Source organism: Asterias rubens, chromosome 4, assembly GCF_902459465.1.
Source record: "Asterias rubens chromosome 4, eAstRub1.3, whole genome shotgun sequence".
NCBI classification, from domain to species: Eukaryota; Metazoa; Echinodermata; class Asteroidea; order Forcipulatida; family Asteriidae; genus Asterias; species Asterias rubens.
This window is the reverse complement of record NC_047065.1, coordinates 5,095,970-5,111,597: the sequence shown is the minus strand read 5'-3', so window position 1 is coordinate 5,111,597 and position 15,628 is coordinate 5,095,970. Positions and strand designations below refer to the sequence as shown.

Here is a 15,628-nt window from a genome sequence, read left to right as displayed (position 1 = left end):
ATGGTTTCGGCTCCAGAATCGGCTCAGGCTATTGTATAGTTTGGGGCTCGCAGTTTGTTATGACAATTTACGCGTGCTTTGCGTATACGCGCTCAGGGTTTCAGACCAGAGAAAGAAGCCTGAAGCCGCATCCAAAGCCGAAGCCGTGGATTCGCTAAGGGCCTATGTTAAACGAATCCGCTGGTTTGCATGGACGGCCGAACGCCGTTTATGAAACACTCAATCCCGGTAAAAGGTGTACCCACTTTACTTCAGTATGTTCTGAAAAATGTCAATTTAATAAAATACCCCCCCCCCATGATTGTTTTCTTTGTTTCCAACAAATTCATCTTATAATGTTTGAATATTGTGTGACATTGTTACAAACTTCTATCTGGTTTTACATTGCATTTATGGCTTTCCACGGTTTTCCAACCTTGGTGGTCATAAAACTCGGGAGTGACGTTGCTATAGAAACAGCTGGATACAACCATAGAGTCTAACCCGCGCAAAATGCATCTTTAACGTACAAGGGCGGCAATTTGTTGTTTGTACATCAAAATAGCCAATGATTTTGTTTTTTTCCCCTCGAGACCTCAGCTGAGGTCCCGAATTCAAGCATCTAAAACCACACTAACTTGTGCTTCAAAGGTGTTTTTTTTCCCAATTATTTATTCGCAACTCCGAAGACCAATATTGAGTTCAAATTTCCACAGGTTTGTTAATGTATGTTGAGTATTCACCGAGTGAGACCAACTGGTCTTTGACATTTTTGATTGTTTAATCCGTATCTTTTGAGCTCTGTTGTATATTAGACATCTGTCCTAACAGTACTATGCAAAGGTCGTGGGTTCGTAATTCCAACCAAGTGATCTGTCTGTGTTTTTCCTGTTCACACAAACTCGGGAAAGTTTTTAGTATACGGTGCTTTAATAAACGTTATGATTGTGTAAAGTAAAAGCATTATAGGCACGGGACAATAATAGTAATTTTCAAAGACCAGTCTTCTCACTAGTTGTATCTCAACAACACAATACTTCACAATACAGTACAATAAAACTTATCTAAACATAAAATATGCATACAATAACAATCATGTGAAAATTTTAACTTAATTGGTCGTCGAAATTGCGAGAGAATAGTTTTTAAAAAAATATTTTAAAAATATAGCGCATTGTTAAAATAAAAAGGAAGGATATTAGGCTTAAAGGGAAGGTACGCGCTTGGTAATTACTCAAAACAAATACTATTAACTTAAAAGCTGACTTGGTAACAAGCATGGGAGAGCTGTTGATAGTATAAAACATTGTGGGAAACAACTCCCTCTGAAGTAACGTAGTTTTTGAGAAAGAGGTGATTTCTCACTAAAATAATAAAAGACTTCTAGCTAGAAGTCTGTTATTCCTATATGAAAGCACACAAATTCGACCAATAAGGGTGTTTTTCTTTCATCATTTTGTCGCAACTTTTGATGACCAATTGAGCCCAAATTGTCACAGGCTTGTTATTGTATGCTTATGATGGGATACATCAAGTGAGAACACTGGTCTTTGACAATGACCAAACGTGTACAGTGTCTTAAAGACACTGGACACTATTGGTAACTGTCAAAGACCAGTCTTAACACTTGGTGTATCTCAACATATGCATAGAATAACAAACCTGTGAAAATTTGAGCTCAATCGGTCATCGAAGTTGCGAGATAATAATGAAAGAAAAAAATACCCACACACGAAGTTGTGTGAGTTTAGATGGTTGATTTCGAGACCTCAAAATAATTTTAAATCTGAGGTCGCGAAATCAAATTCGGGGAAAATTACTTCTTTCTCGAAAACTATGTCACTTCAGAGGGAGCTGTTTTTCACAATGTTGTATACCATCAACCTCTCCCCATAACTCGTCACCAAGTATGGTTTTGTGCTAATAATTATTTTGAGTAGTTACCAATAGTGTCCACTGCCTTTAATAGCAATAATAAAACAATTTTATATTGTGGCGAAAACTGCCTTGCGTTTTAGAATTAATTATAGAGTTGTTGAGACAACTTAAATGCTATCTCTTTATTTATAATGTCTTGCTAATTCACCATTATTGTAAGTTTAACTTCAGCTAAATTAAGTGTTCACACATTTGGTTGTGCGTATGGGACTGTGCGTTCGCGTGCGCTTTACGCGCACACTTACAAACTGCTAGCGCGCACGCTACCAAAATGTGTTTACATTGTCTTCTTAACGCTTATAAATTAACCAATCAGTTCTCTGGCTTAGGCAAGCTGCGTGCAGCGCGTACTTCTGCTAGGCTTTAAAAGGGGACGAAAACAACGAGAGGGAGCTCCGTCGCTTCCAGACTAGAGATCGCCACTCAAGACCTCAAGACCATTCAAGAACACACACACAAACGCAAACGATGCTACTCACTTTATTGGCGAATCTCATTAGATAATTACTGCAACACGAGCAGCCACGCTACCATGTATACGACTACGTGCGAATGATGAACCAGCGAACTGGTTGATTGCAGATTACCTTAAGTTAATACCGGTTAAATCAAGAGAGGGCGCTATGTACATTTTGTGATTGAACATGGATTGTATGATTAAATAAAAATACACACTGTGTAGTTCCTTGCGGTTAATGTCAACCCTCTGTTTAAAACAGTTGATTTATTTCAATGTGCCCCATCCGAAGAGTTTAAGGACAATCCCCCAATATTATGTTTCATCCTTCCCCTGTGGCTTCTTAAGATTCCAGAGTGGCGGCTTGGTTAAATTCATAAGAACCATACCCCACCCCGGAATCGTTACAATATTATTAATTATTAAAGGCGCGCGATATTTAACTCAGGAAGCTGTGTTATTTTAACCATCCTTGAATAAGTATATTACTCTATGAACACTTTCATGCATTAATGCACTCCAAGAGAAAAAACCGCACCGAGAATCACTGTGTTACCATAGCAACAAAGTCAGCGTTGTGTCGTTTTGAATTCCCTTTGAAGCAATTTAATCCAGTTTAAACACCCGACGCCTTCTGAATATACATAATTTATTTTAGTGCATTTTTCAAAAGGGTATAATACAGGTTGGCTTGACCACGGAACAATCATGCTTGACACACTTCGGCAAGCTATAGTGTGTACTCATGGCGAAAAACACAAAATTATTAAAAATTCAAGGACAATTGCTTTTATTTTGTATAGGGCCTTTTGCAGTAAAAAATAAACATTTTTTTATTTAATCGTTTATTTATTGATTTATTTCGATCGGTTATGAAGTTTTTTGTTGTTTTACAATTGTCAGTAATGCACGCGAAAAACCAAGCTGTGAAAATGTAACTAATTCTGCTTTCTGCAGAAGACGATCAGAGCATACTGATCGAAACGTCGAGTTGAAACCAACGGTTCTTTTCAAACCACCCCAACTCATTAAAGATAGTCATTTACATGGTGTTACCGCAAACCTTTCTATATCGTATTTCCACCTTGCAAAGTTTCAAATCCTACGTAACTAATCTTATCAAACAAATGTTTATTTTATTGTACGGTATTATCATTATTTGGCACCCCTGAACATGTTACGACATGTTTTGTCTGGCTACGACCAGGAGTTTTTGCTTATGGCAGCACTGAGCTCTCGGTCACAAACTGCTGAGGAGACAACGCTAAACACACGCCAACTGTGTAAGCCCTTCTCGAAACTAAGGGTTTTAGCATTGGCTCCGTTAGTTAGAAAAGTGCACTAATAATGTAGCCAAGCCCCAAGCCCAAACCATGGTTTCGAAAAGAGCTTACAAAAGCTACAGTTGAGCAGCGCCCTCAACGCACGGCGATGTGTGTTCGCGCATGCGTAAAATGTTATCATTTGATGTTAACTTGGCGTTAGGTTCGTTGTGCAGGAAATTTGGCATTCCAAAAGTCTTGTTTTGTTGAAGAAAGCGGCGACTCGTAATAATGACAGACATGAAGGGTGAAGTGGGAACCGGACAGCAAGATCCCAAGAATGTCCAAGATTTAACACAGTTTGTAAGTTTTAGCAATTTCGTTTTATCAAAGTTTTCAAATTTTGTGCATGCTGAACTGCGCTGCACCAATTTCGTGAATTTTGTTTGTTTATGCGTTTAACTTTAATAAATAATAGGGAAACGCTGGTTAAAATACCAGAGGGTCAGCCAGAATAATTTTCAATTGGTCCAGCTGGCTAGCTTATTTTGACTTTTTGGTATCCTTAATCAACTGACTTTGAAACTCACTTTGTGACTACTAAAGTGTGAAGACGAAGTTACGCACTGACTGACAATGGCCATGATGGCATGACAATGACTGAGATGAGTGGTTGAATGGCTCAATGACTGCTGAGTAAATGAAAAACAAAATTCTGCTTTAACTTAGCTCACTTGGTTTGGAAAGATTTCCAGAGCCTGCCACCTAGTTTTTCACTCGTGTTGATAAAAAAAAAGGAGATCAAAATATAATAATTATTTGTTGTAATTTATTTCATAACAAATGAAACAGTCAGTGGACACTGTCCCTGGTTTCATCAAACAACCCCCCCCCCAAAAAAAACAAAAATAAACAGTAGGCCTAATACTAAAATAAACTAAAAGTAAAGTAAAATTGGGGTCTATTTCGTTGCGTGGAATTTGCACAGACATCGGGACTTTTTGGCTTATTTTCGAACTTTGACAACGTTGAATATAATTTGTTTTCGGAAGGAAGGGCACGGCGGCAATGATAAGAAAAGGGCACCGCAATCATTGCCATGAAAAATTGGGTTTTTGAAGGGCATTGCGGCAATGGGAAGGGGGCAACGACTGCAATTGCCGTCGTGAAGTATCAGGGCTGAAACAAATATAAAAACGAGATTGGTTGATTTATTGTTTATTGTTTTGCGGTATCCGCCCTTATTCACAATATCAGCATTCATCCCACAATCTGCGTGTATCGACCTTAAGATAGGGGAGAACCCTCCCTAGGTCAAGTTTGTCATGACTAAACTCTTCAGTTCAGTAAAACGAGCCCACACATGTACTGATCTTCCATTTTGGGCTTGCAGCCAAGCCAAATCAAGTCCATAACGAAGAACTTTTCACACAACAAACTTTCGCAGACAATTGAAAGATTCAAATCATAACAGCTGTGGTTCAATAGATCTGAATTTTGGAAAATGCTAAACTTCAATTTCCAGTTTAATTTCAAAACCTATGGTGTCTCTAAGTCCAAACTAAGATGGGAGAATAAAGAGAGGTCCATGCTTTACGCGGATTAAACAAAGATGGGGCTATGTGCCAGGCATGATACATTACTCAGAACTCAAAACAAGGTATCAGTTTAAATAAGTTATTGAATATTTTTTCCAACAGGTGCAACAATTACTACAGACGATGCAGGACAACTTCCAGAACATGTCAGATAGAATTATTGGCAGAAATATCCTTTCAAACCAATTATGGAACAGCATTTCTTTATAAATTATTATTTTTTTAATCTCGGTAATGAAACCAAGGATGCCCCAAAACATAAGTAAACTTAAAGGAACACGTTGCCTTGGATCGGACGAGTTGGTCTGTAAAGAGCGTTTGCAACCGTTTTTTATGAAATGCATATGGCATATGGTTAGAAAGATGTTTTAAAAGTAGAAAATAATGATCCACAAAAGTATCACTCAAAATTGCACAGTTTTCCTTTTATGTTGCGAACTAACACGGTCGGTCATTTATGGGAGTAAAAAAAATGAATTGGCCGACTGTGTTAGTCCACGAGGTAAAAAGAAAACCATGCAATTTCAAGGCATACTTGTGTAGATCATTGTATTCTATTTTTAAAACATCTTTCTACATGCATTTTATAACAAATGGTTACTGATGGCTTTTCAAAGACCAACTCGAACGTGTTCCTTTAATCACTGTAGTTTACAAGGCTGTCTGGGGAAACCTATAAAAAAAGAGTGCTTGCTCTGTGAAGCAGAAAAACTGCTTAAGTCTTTTGATTGGAAAATTGTGATGAGCACCAATGCCAAGACTAGGGCAACATAGGCAATTGCCTCCTTGACTCCCAGGATTCGAATTTGAGGGGGAAATCCACAAGACTCCAGTGCTTGTTCCGTTCCTGCACAAATTTCTTTGCTAAGCAAACAAATGAATGGGGCACCAGTTGTAGCAATGTAATGTTGGCTGGTAACCCACTTTTGCTAATCAAGATTTCAATGGCTAAGCAGGTTTATGTGCTTTACAGGAGTGCGTTTTGGCAACCCCAACCAAAGCCCAACCGACTCAACAAGTCGGTTACCGGTTGGTCTGAACAGCATCGTCACCGCGCTTAGCTGAACACGCGACTGGTTGGGGTCGCCAAAAACGCACTCCATGCTTTGGGTTGATTATTTCCTTAACCCAAGCATTACTTGATGATATGGGTACGCGTATTGACGATCTGGAGAAGAACATCGCTGAACTGATGATGCAAGCAGGAGTAGATGAAGCCCAAGATAGTAGTCAGCTAGAAAAATAAATTCATCCCCACCCTCTTTCAACTCAGTAAGGTTTGTATTCTTCAAAACAATTTGATGTTATACGAGTGCTCTCATGTTAAAGCAATCGCACAACATCGATAAATAGTATTGTCCAAAGGCCCACACTTCTTGTATCACAACTTATATATAAAATAACAAACATGTGAAATTTAGGCTCAATCGGTCATCTTAGACGGGAGAAAATAACGGGAAAACCCACCCTTGTTTCCGCACGTGATGCCGTGTCATGACATGTGTTTAAGATAAATCCGCTATTCTCGATATCGAGAATTGATAACTGTTTTAATGAAAAAGTAAAGCATATCATGGAATATATTTCAAGGGAAGTCTTTCACCATTACCTTCTGTAAACCCTGTAAGTTATTTGTAAATCTTTGAACATTTAATTTTTGTTCTGTTCAGAAAGTGTCCAATGGCTTTAAAGGTACTAGACACTATTGGTAATCACTCAAAATAATTGTTAGCATAAAAACTTACTTGGTATCGAACAATGCCATGGGGAGCTGTCGATAGTATAAACATTGTGAGAAAGGGCTTCCTTTGAAAGTAACGTAGTCTTTGAGAAAGAGGTTATTTCTCACAGAAATATTAAAGACTTCAGGCCTGAAGCCTTTAATTATGCATCTGAAAGCACACAAGTGGCTGCCACAAGGGTGACTTATGTTCTCTTGCAACCTTGATGACCAATCAAGTCCAAATTTTCACAGATTTATTTTTTAGGTATTTTGGGATACATCAAGTGGAAATACTGGTCTTTGACAATTACCAAACGTGACCGTGTTCAGTGCCTTTAGAAGAAGTGTTGTAGTATTTGTGCTCAGTACTCGTACTGATTTCTATTCTTACCCGTCCTATGCATAGATCTATCTTAAACTTTCCACTGCTTTCCATCCTTTGTCCTTTTGCATTACCGTCATTAGGTGAACCCATTCTTGCATACATTTAGAGGATTTTACATCTAATTCAGATGTTTAATTCTCTAGTGATTTTATAATTGATTATGGGGAAATTTTCAGCCTTCGTTTATTGACAATTCTTTTTTTCCTTTCTCCCACAGGCACAAAGAAACATACTCAGTGTACTGGCAAGCAGAATGTATGAAGGAATTGATGGCAGAAAAATAATGAATTCAAGACTTGTCCAAATTTGTAGCTACTTTTTTACTCTGCACCCCATGTCCACAGTCACTGCATTTCAGTCCTGTCCATTGCACATGTAAGTAACTAGTAACAACGTGTGGGCAACACCCATAGTTCATTTCATACCAATCTCATATAATTGAGGAATGGAGACATTGTTTTTGACTTTAAAAACATGTGTTATTGGAATTTATCCTGTAATAAGAATATTGGATTTCTTTCAAAAATATCAAGTATACATGTAATTAAACACTTTTAAATTGCTGCTCTGAAAAACCGATAAAGCTTCATTGAATTAATTTATTGTAAAATTGGTTTAATTTTTTGTTTATTTCTCTGAGATATTTCCATGATACAGTTTAGTGTTATTTTTTCTATTTTGCAGAAGATAAGTTATTTGTAGAATTTTATTTAGGGTTACACTAGGAAATGTTTTTTGAGTGCAGTGCATTTATGAAACTACAGATAAAGACATATTTATTAGTTGATATTATCAGCTAGTAAGAGCCTTTTATTCTGTACTTTTGGTTTGAGAAATCAGGGGAAATTTGTTTCTTGTATAAATTGTTTGATAAAGAAGATATGGGGCGTCTTAGAGGGCACTATGGTTAGGGAACACAAGTGAAGTTATCTTTTCATAAAAACTCTCACTGGGTCAGTGGTGCTCTCTTTTGCAGACTTTACAGAACTGCGTAAGCCTCCTTGAGGTATGGCGGACGTGATAGGAGTGTACCGTTTGGTTTGGGTGTATACACACAAATTTACCCAAAACCTTATAGTGTTGTAGCATTGTGTCCGCCATGAGGTATGGCGGACGTGATAGGAGTGTACTGTTTGGTTTGGGTGTATACACACAAATTTACCCAAAACCTTATAGTGTTGTAGCATTGTGTCCGCCATGAGGTATGGCGGACATGATAGGAGTGTACTGTTTGGTTTGGGTGTATACAATGTACACACAAATTTACCCAAAACCTTATAGTGTTGTAGCATTGTGTCCGCCATATCTCAAAAAGGCTTATTGTGAGAGAATCAAAGCCATTGGTAAAGGCCATTATGAAAAACCCATGAAAAGCCCATTTTGGGGCATCGGGGCCATATCTATAATTACAACAAAACAAACATAATAACTACACAACTGCACTGACCTTACAATTTCTCAACATATTCCATATATTAAAGGTTCTGAAACACTTGAAATTTATGAAAATCATGATACAAATCAATATATTTCACGACGATTTGTTTCTTTAGAGTGTGCTACATGTAGGCTTATTTATTCAAACGCCTTTGTTTTAAACTCTTTTACTGCATTGATGATCGCTTTAAATCTTGTTGAAATATTGTCTCTTTTAAAACATATCTTTTTTTCCGTTACTTTACCTTTGTGTCATATAGTTAATGTAAATATTGAATCTATGCAAGAGTTTTAACATTTAAACATTGGTTTGGAAGTTTGTTTTGGTGAGTGCCGAAGTACATATGTAACCATTCTCCATTGTCGGCCACTTACACAGATGATCTTCCTGGCAAGGGAACTTGGCAAACTCACACAAGGGGATGTAAACGCCAAGCTATAGCAACAGCAAAACTTTAAAAGGACACGTTTTTGACTCCATAAAATTTTCCACCGTGTTAGTGCGCACAGAAAAAGGAAAACCAAGCAGTTTCAGGGCATGTTTGTGTGGATCATTATATTCTACTTTTAAAACACCTTCCTAACCATATTGATTTTATGTCAAACGGTTTCAAACGCTTCTTATGGACCAACTCAACCGATCCAAGGCAACGTGTCCCTTTAAGAGAACATAAATACAAGTGTAGTTAAGCTATGTTGTATGTACCTCTGGACGTATTATCCGACATGCTGAGATCATGATGTAATTAACTGCTGGGTGGTGACATTAATAGAAGTTGTCAACATTCTAAAATAACTAATCTCGGAGTAAGATGTCTTCCCAATATTTATCATCTTTAGATGTCGACATCATGAAAGTTTAGTTACATGTGGACTTAATTTCAGAGAAAAATTTATTCAGAATGATGACCTCCTGAACGAGGATGCCGACTTCCCGAGATGATTCATCTTGTGATACTAACATCCTTATTTGTTTTTCTCGAGAACCCGAGATAAATTATCTTGGGAAGACATCATCCCATCATCAGGATGTTGTCATCCGGAGATAAACTGTATCTGAAAGACGACCTTCTTTCAAGAAGTCGTCATCCCGAGATTTAATCACCTCATGATGGCATCATCTTAACATATGATGGCATCAGGGCCCAATTTCATAGAGCTGCTAAGCACAAAAATTGCTTATCATGAAATTTCTTCCTTGGTTAAAACAGGATCACCAACCAAATTTCCAATTGATGCATATTGCTTGTTGGAATTCAGCTGCTGTTTGCTCATCCTGAAAATCATGTGGAAATTTAGTTGGTAATCCTGTTTTTATCGAGGCAGAAAAATCATGCTAAGCAAATTTTTGTGCTTCCGCAGCTCTTTGAAATTGGGCCCTGCCTGTAATAAATTATCTCAGAATCTCAAAAGATGAATGGCACTGACAGAGCTCCGTAGCTTGTTTGCTGTTGTGTTAAATCCCACTTCATAGTTGAGAGTCACAAATTTAGTTTTTGCTAAGCTAAAATGTCATAACTTATTTTGAGTAGTTCCCCTTAAATGGTAATGAAACGACATTCAAGATTGTCCATTTATTTGGTTATTCTTAAAATGTTATCTGTATGGTGTCAATTATAGTTTCATTCAGTTTTGTGAAGTGTAGATTATTTGTGAGAGAATTAATAAATGTATTATACAAAAAGACACACATGCTCAGAGTTTGTTGAAACTTAATAGTATGTGTTCATTTCGATTTGTCAATGGGATCCTTTCAGGGACGATAGAGGGCAGCAGACTTACCGGGTAAATCCATTGTTCTCAGAATTATGCGCATGTTCAGAACTACGTAAACAATGGAAATTTACCCGGTATGTCTGCTGCCACCTAGCGTTGGAAAGTCTCCTATTGATTTCATTAAAAACATTCGGACAACATTCTCGCGAATTTCAGACTTTAATATTGTGACTTTTGTTTTACACAATTACACCCTAGAAAAATCCTCAACATTTTATTTAAAACAAGTTTCCGGGACAACCTGACCCAGAAATTGACCAGCCTCCCCGAAATGTGTTCCCGTTGGCTTTTAGAACGTGTCCATTCTTACGGACGCGTATTGCCGCCACATGAATACAAATCTCTATCGTATTGTGTATGTACATAATAACTTATTATGTACGAACATAATAATTCCAAACTAGCCGTGTACGTACACGATAAGAGATTTTGTTATTTATGTGGCAGCAATACGCTACTAACAGTATTCTACATGTTTTTTTTTGTTGGATAAAAAATAAAGAACCTCATAAAATGTTTATTGTTTTATGATTGCTGCCACTGCTTCCACAATATTCGACTTTGTTTCGGTGTTAGTCCATCCAACACGTAGTACGAGCGAAGGTGGAAAAACACCTTAGATTGGTTCACAATAACATCACCTTCAAATATCCCGTCTCCTTTAAAATAATAAAAGTTGCGAATATCACGCGGGATAATTCCTATTTGCTTGAGTAAGATGCCAACGAAGACGTCTTCCCATGGGAAGAGTTTGGTCAGGAGAGATTGGAGATAAAGTCTATTCACCACGTCGGAGGACATGATGTACCCGAGACCTATGCAATAATCCGGGTAGGTCGACGGCGCGTAGATGTCGCCCGGGACGTAGAATTTCTCGGAGGGATCTCGCACGACCGGGAAGGCCTTTGCCAAGCGGCCGGCGATGTAAGCGTGCTGGGGCTCTTTGTGCAGGAACGCCAGTAGCCTGGGCATGTTTATGATCATGTCATCGTCGGTCTTCATGACGAAACGGGCGGTTTGGCAGTGCCGACTAGCCCACTTGAGTCCCATCACGGTCTTGAGGGTCAGGTTCAGATAGGTGTCCAGAAACTCCTCTACTATGATGTCATTGTGGTCGTTAACCTCCTTCTGTAAGCTCTCGCTGAGTTGTTGCCCACCATTGCTCTCCAATGATGTCACGCCGAGTAGGAACAGAACGCGTACGACCGGCATCGGTAGGGTGGGTTTGACGCTCCCGCGAGCCCCCCACGTCTCCCGGATGACATCACGCCTCTCGGAGTGGTCCGGGTGAGACGTGACGAGCACCAACAGATCAACCCGTTTATCGCGTCGCCCGCCGGTCGTGCAAATGTTGAAGCTAGGGTTGACCAAGTATCTGTAGTTGTGGACATCTCTGAAGGCTACCCAGCGTGTGTTGTTCATGATGCCAGGTTTCGGAGAATGCCGTGCTTTCAAGACTGGTTTCTTGGCAATTGACTCCACACGGTGTTTTCTGTTGTATATCGGTTTGCTCAGTTCGGGTGGTGCTTCGGGTATCTTAGGGTCTTCCTCGTTAAACACACTCTGTCTATCAACACCATGTTCCCTTTTGACTCCAGCCCTATCTTGCCCGGACGCGTCTGATGTGAAGTTCTCCCTCCTCATAAACACAGCTTGCGCAGTCAGCATGCCCATTGACCCGTTTTTAAACCTATCGAAACAAACTTTGGAGAGTCCATTTTGTGTCTTGTTGTATCTGCAAGATAATCTATATTGCACATGCTTGTATTTCTCCTTCAGTGCGAGTATGTACTCCTGAGGAGATTTGGTGGCGTGACGAGTTTTTCTGTCCGCCTTTTTGAAAATTTGATCGTCATCTGGTTTGGTTTTATGTGAAGAGAGCAGAATTCCCTCGCTGTATTGCGTATGGTTGTCAAATAGACCCTTTGATTTGGTAGTATAGTACGAATGACCCTTGACCTTAGCAGGAATCCCCAGAGAGTGTGAACTTGGTGATGTTTTATTGAGGCTGGAGACCACAAAATACAGTTGGACGGTCACAGTGAACGTCAGTACCATCAGAGTGACGCCACGTCTACGCCTTGATATTACCATTACCAGTTTTTTTTAACTGCTGTTGCATTCGTGGATTTTAAGAAAAAACATTTGGTCCAAGAAATGAACTTCAACGACGAGTCATAATGGTATTTGAAAACTGGTGTTAACTTTGAGCGTAGGTGTTAAAAATGATGGGCCCGAACTCGGGTGCAGGCTACCCATTTTACGTCTGTGCAAACTTGTGCAGTCATTGACTTTCGAAGTGGTATACATTTTGCTGGATCTGGAAAAAGAACACACGGGAACTTATTTTAAGTGTGAGCAGTTTACGCCGGGGCAAACCTAACTACAAGTTACTAAACACAACTTTTAAGACACTATTGGTTATTACGTCAATTAACTGTTAGCTCAAAAACTTACTTGCGGGGTATTACGAGCGATGAAGAGCTGTTGATAGTTTGAGACGTTGTGAAAATCGGTTCCCTCTTAAGTGACGTAGTTTTGGAGAAAGAGGTAATTTCTCATTTTAAATAATAAAATACTTCTGCAGCCGTTTTATTATGCATCCGATGACAGCAACCAAAGTAATGCAACAAGCGTGTTTTGCCTTCATTGTGATACTCTTGCAAATTCGATGATGACCGATTGAGCCCAAATTTCCACATTTTGCTATGCATATGTTGGAATACACCTAGTGAGAATACTGTTTTATTTTACAGTTACCAAACATCTCTCGTCGAAGTCAACTCACCCTAGTGGTATCTCCAAGTTCATCTCCATATCTTGGTCTTTCCCCGAAGCATCCGCTGGTAGCCTTGATCTGCCATGTTTAGAAACAAACTCTCTTCACTGCTGAATATTGACCAACATAGCTCATCCACTAATTTGGGTGAAGCATCACACACGGTATTGTATTTCGATATAAGGTAGTCGATTATCAGCCATTGTGATGTGGGTGATCGATCCCATCCCTCACAAACTAGGGGTAATTTCGATTGTTCGATACTTATGTTGTACATCGTAAATAATTTGGACTTAAACCATTGTGCTCCATTGTTTCTTTGTGGTAGATGCCCCCAAGGGTGGGACAGTGATGGGAGGGAGGAAGAGTGGGAAAATACGACAACTTCAACATCCGGACGCGGACAATAGTATCTTCATCTGTCTTTATTCTATTTTTAGACAGCTACCACCGTTCGGCCCCTTTGAACATCAGTTCTTTCTAGTTCGTTAGCTCAGTTCACTATTTACTTTTTTTTTACTGGGAACATTTTCATGTATGTTTATGACCCGAAAATAAGCTGAACACAAGATATTTCATGCCACAAAAAGCTTTGACCAGTTTTGTCTATCTTTCCGCCATTTTGGTGTCATAATATGAGATTGTGGAGTTATTGCTTGCGTACTATGCTATAGTGGCTTGAAATTGGGTTCATATCCTTTTGTTGCAGGAAATCCTTCTAACAAGAACTTTTTATGTATTCTATCATTATTGTATCCATCCTATAATAATATTTAAGAGACAGATTCTCATGACGTCATCACTGAAAGTACGATCTTGGTTTTTCCGTTTTCAAAAATTAGATTTTCGTTATGTCACTGGTGTGGGCACTTTTGCGCTTAATGGCGATATGCGTGCGATTTATTACGACAGATGCCCCAGATGCCCCAACCACCTTTTGCTTGGCTTGGCAAAAGTATTTTCTGTTAGAGAAACTGGGGCCAGGATGATAGAACACCGCAGTCTGACGTAACTCTTTGGGGCTCGTGAGTAACGCCAGAGACCGGCCTTCATCAAGTGGTTGAACCGCTGGGTGCGTTAGTGGCGATCGTAACCAATATGTTTTGGATTGGACACTGCTTAGATGAAATAAAAACATGTCTTGGCTACGACTGCCAAAACGAACCCCTTGGGCTTGCACGGCAATAACTGTATTAAGAAATTAGCCAAATGAGTTGGCCAGTTTCCGCCAACATACACATCGCAAACTATGCACGAGAGCTTCAATGAAGACTTCTAACCATTCATAGCATAGATGTTGGAAATACGTCACTTCGGTCTCATCCAATAAAACCACCTAGTTTGTCAGGCCGGTACCCCTGTTTGTATCGTAATGGACAGTGAACATTTCTGACATACACAGGCCGCATGGATGTGACGTCAGTGTGCAAGGGACATCCAATCTTCAAAATGGTTCGCTCCCGACCTCCCCGTTTATCCGGATTAAGATAATGAAAGAAAATGTAAAGATAATTTTGTTTACTCATAAAACAAAAAGCTCGGTCATTCAAAATGGCGACTGCAGTGTGCATTATAGTTTCTGTGTTGTTGATGGTAGCTATGCTGAGTGCAGGACAAGGTATTGGTGTAACATGTTGTTTTCCTTTAATAGTTTTGCATCAAGGGATCACGAATAACATTAAGGTTTTTTTTTTAGCATTACACCGATGTGTTTAAAAGCACCGTATTCTCAGTACTAAGTTGATTTCATGTGTTATGATCGTGATAGCAACCTGTTACCAGCGTCTCTGTTTGGTAGTGCAATAAATAATTGTGCTTCATTTATTTCACTGTTGTGTTTCAAATACAAATCCTGTACCATACCTCGATATGTAATCGTAAAAGTGTAGTGTGACTGGTGGGTGCAACAGATCATTTGGGTGTGACACTGACTGTGCACACCAAGGTGCACCGATGTCTGTAGTCTGGTCGCCTCAGTCAAGGGGAAGGGATGATATAGGGGCGACGGGACATACATGTTTAAGGCATAGGTTCCCATACATTGAGATTCATTTTGCGAAATGAATAGGTGACTTAACAGTATTCAACTGTTGTTTTGACGGTCTGAATTCATTTTATTACGCCCGTCGACGACCAAGTTATCTCGAAAGCATATACTATTTTGTATGGTTGGCGGTTGGGGGTGTGGCTATGAAGTTGCGTATGGCTCTCCACATAAAGAAGGGGGAAGGAGTTAGCTTGCTTTCCTTCCTTTCTACCTTTCATAATTGAAGATAGTCGCACTGCCAGACACA

At 39.3% G+C, this 15,628-nt stretch overlaps 1 protein-coding gene across 1 annotated transcript; it reads right to left on the bottom strand.

The window, feature by feature from the left end:
• Positions 1 to 11,080: 11,080 nt before the first annotated feature.
• On the bottom strand, positions 11,081 to 12,649 carry LOC117288864 (UDP-GlcNAc:betaGal beta-1,3-N-acetylglucosaminyltransferase 9-like). Its single transcript, XM_033769719.1, has one exon. The coding sequence runs from the start codon at positions 12,647 to 12,649 to the stop codon at positions 11,081 to 11,083; it is 1,569 nt and encodes a 522-aa protein (XP_033625610.1).
• Positions 12,650 to 15,628: the final 2,979 nt, after the last annotated feature.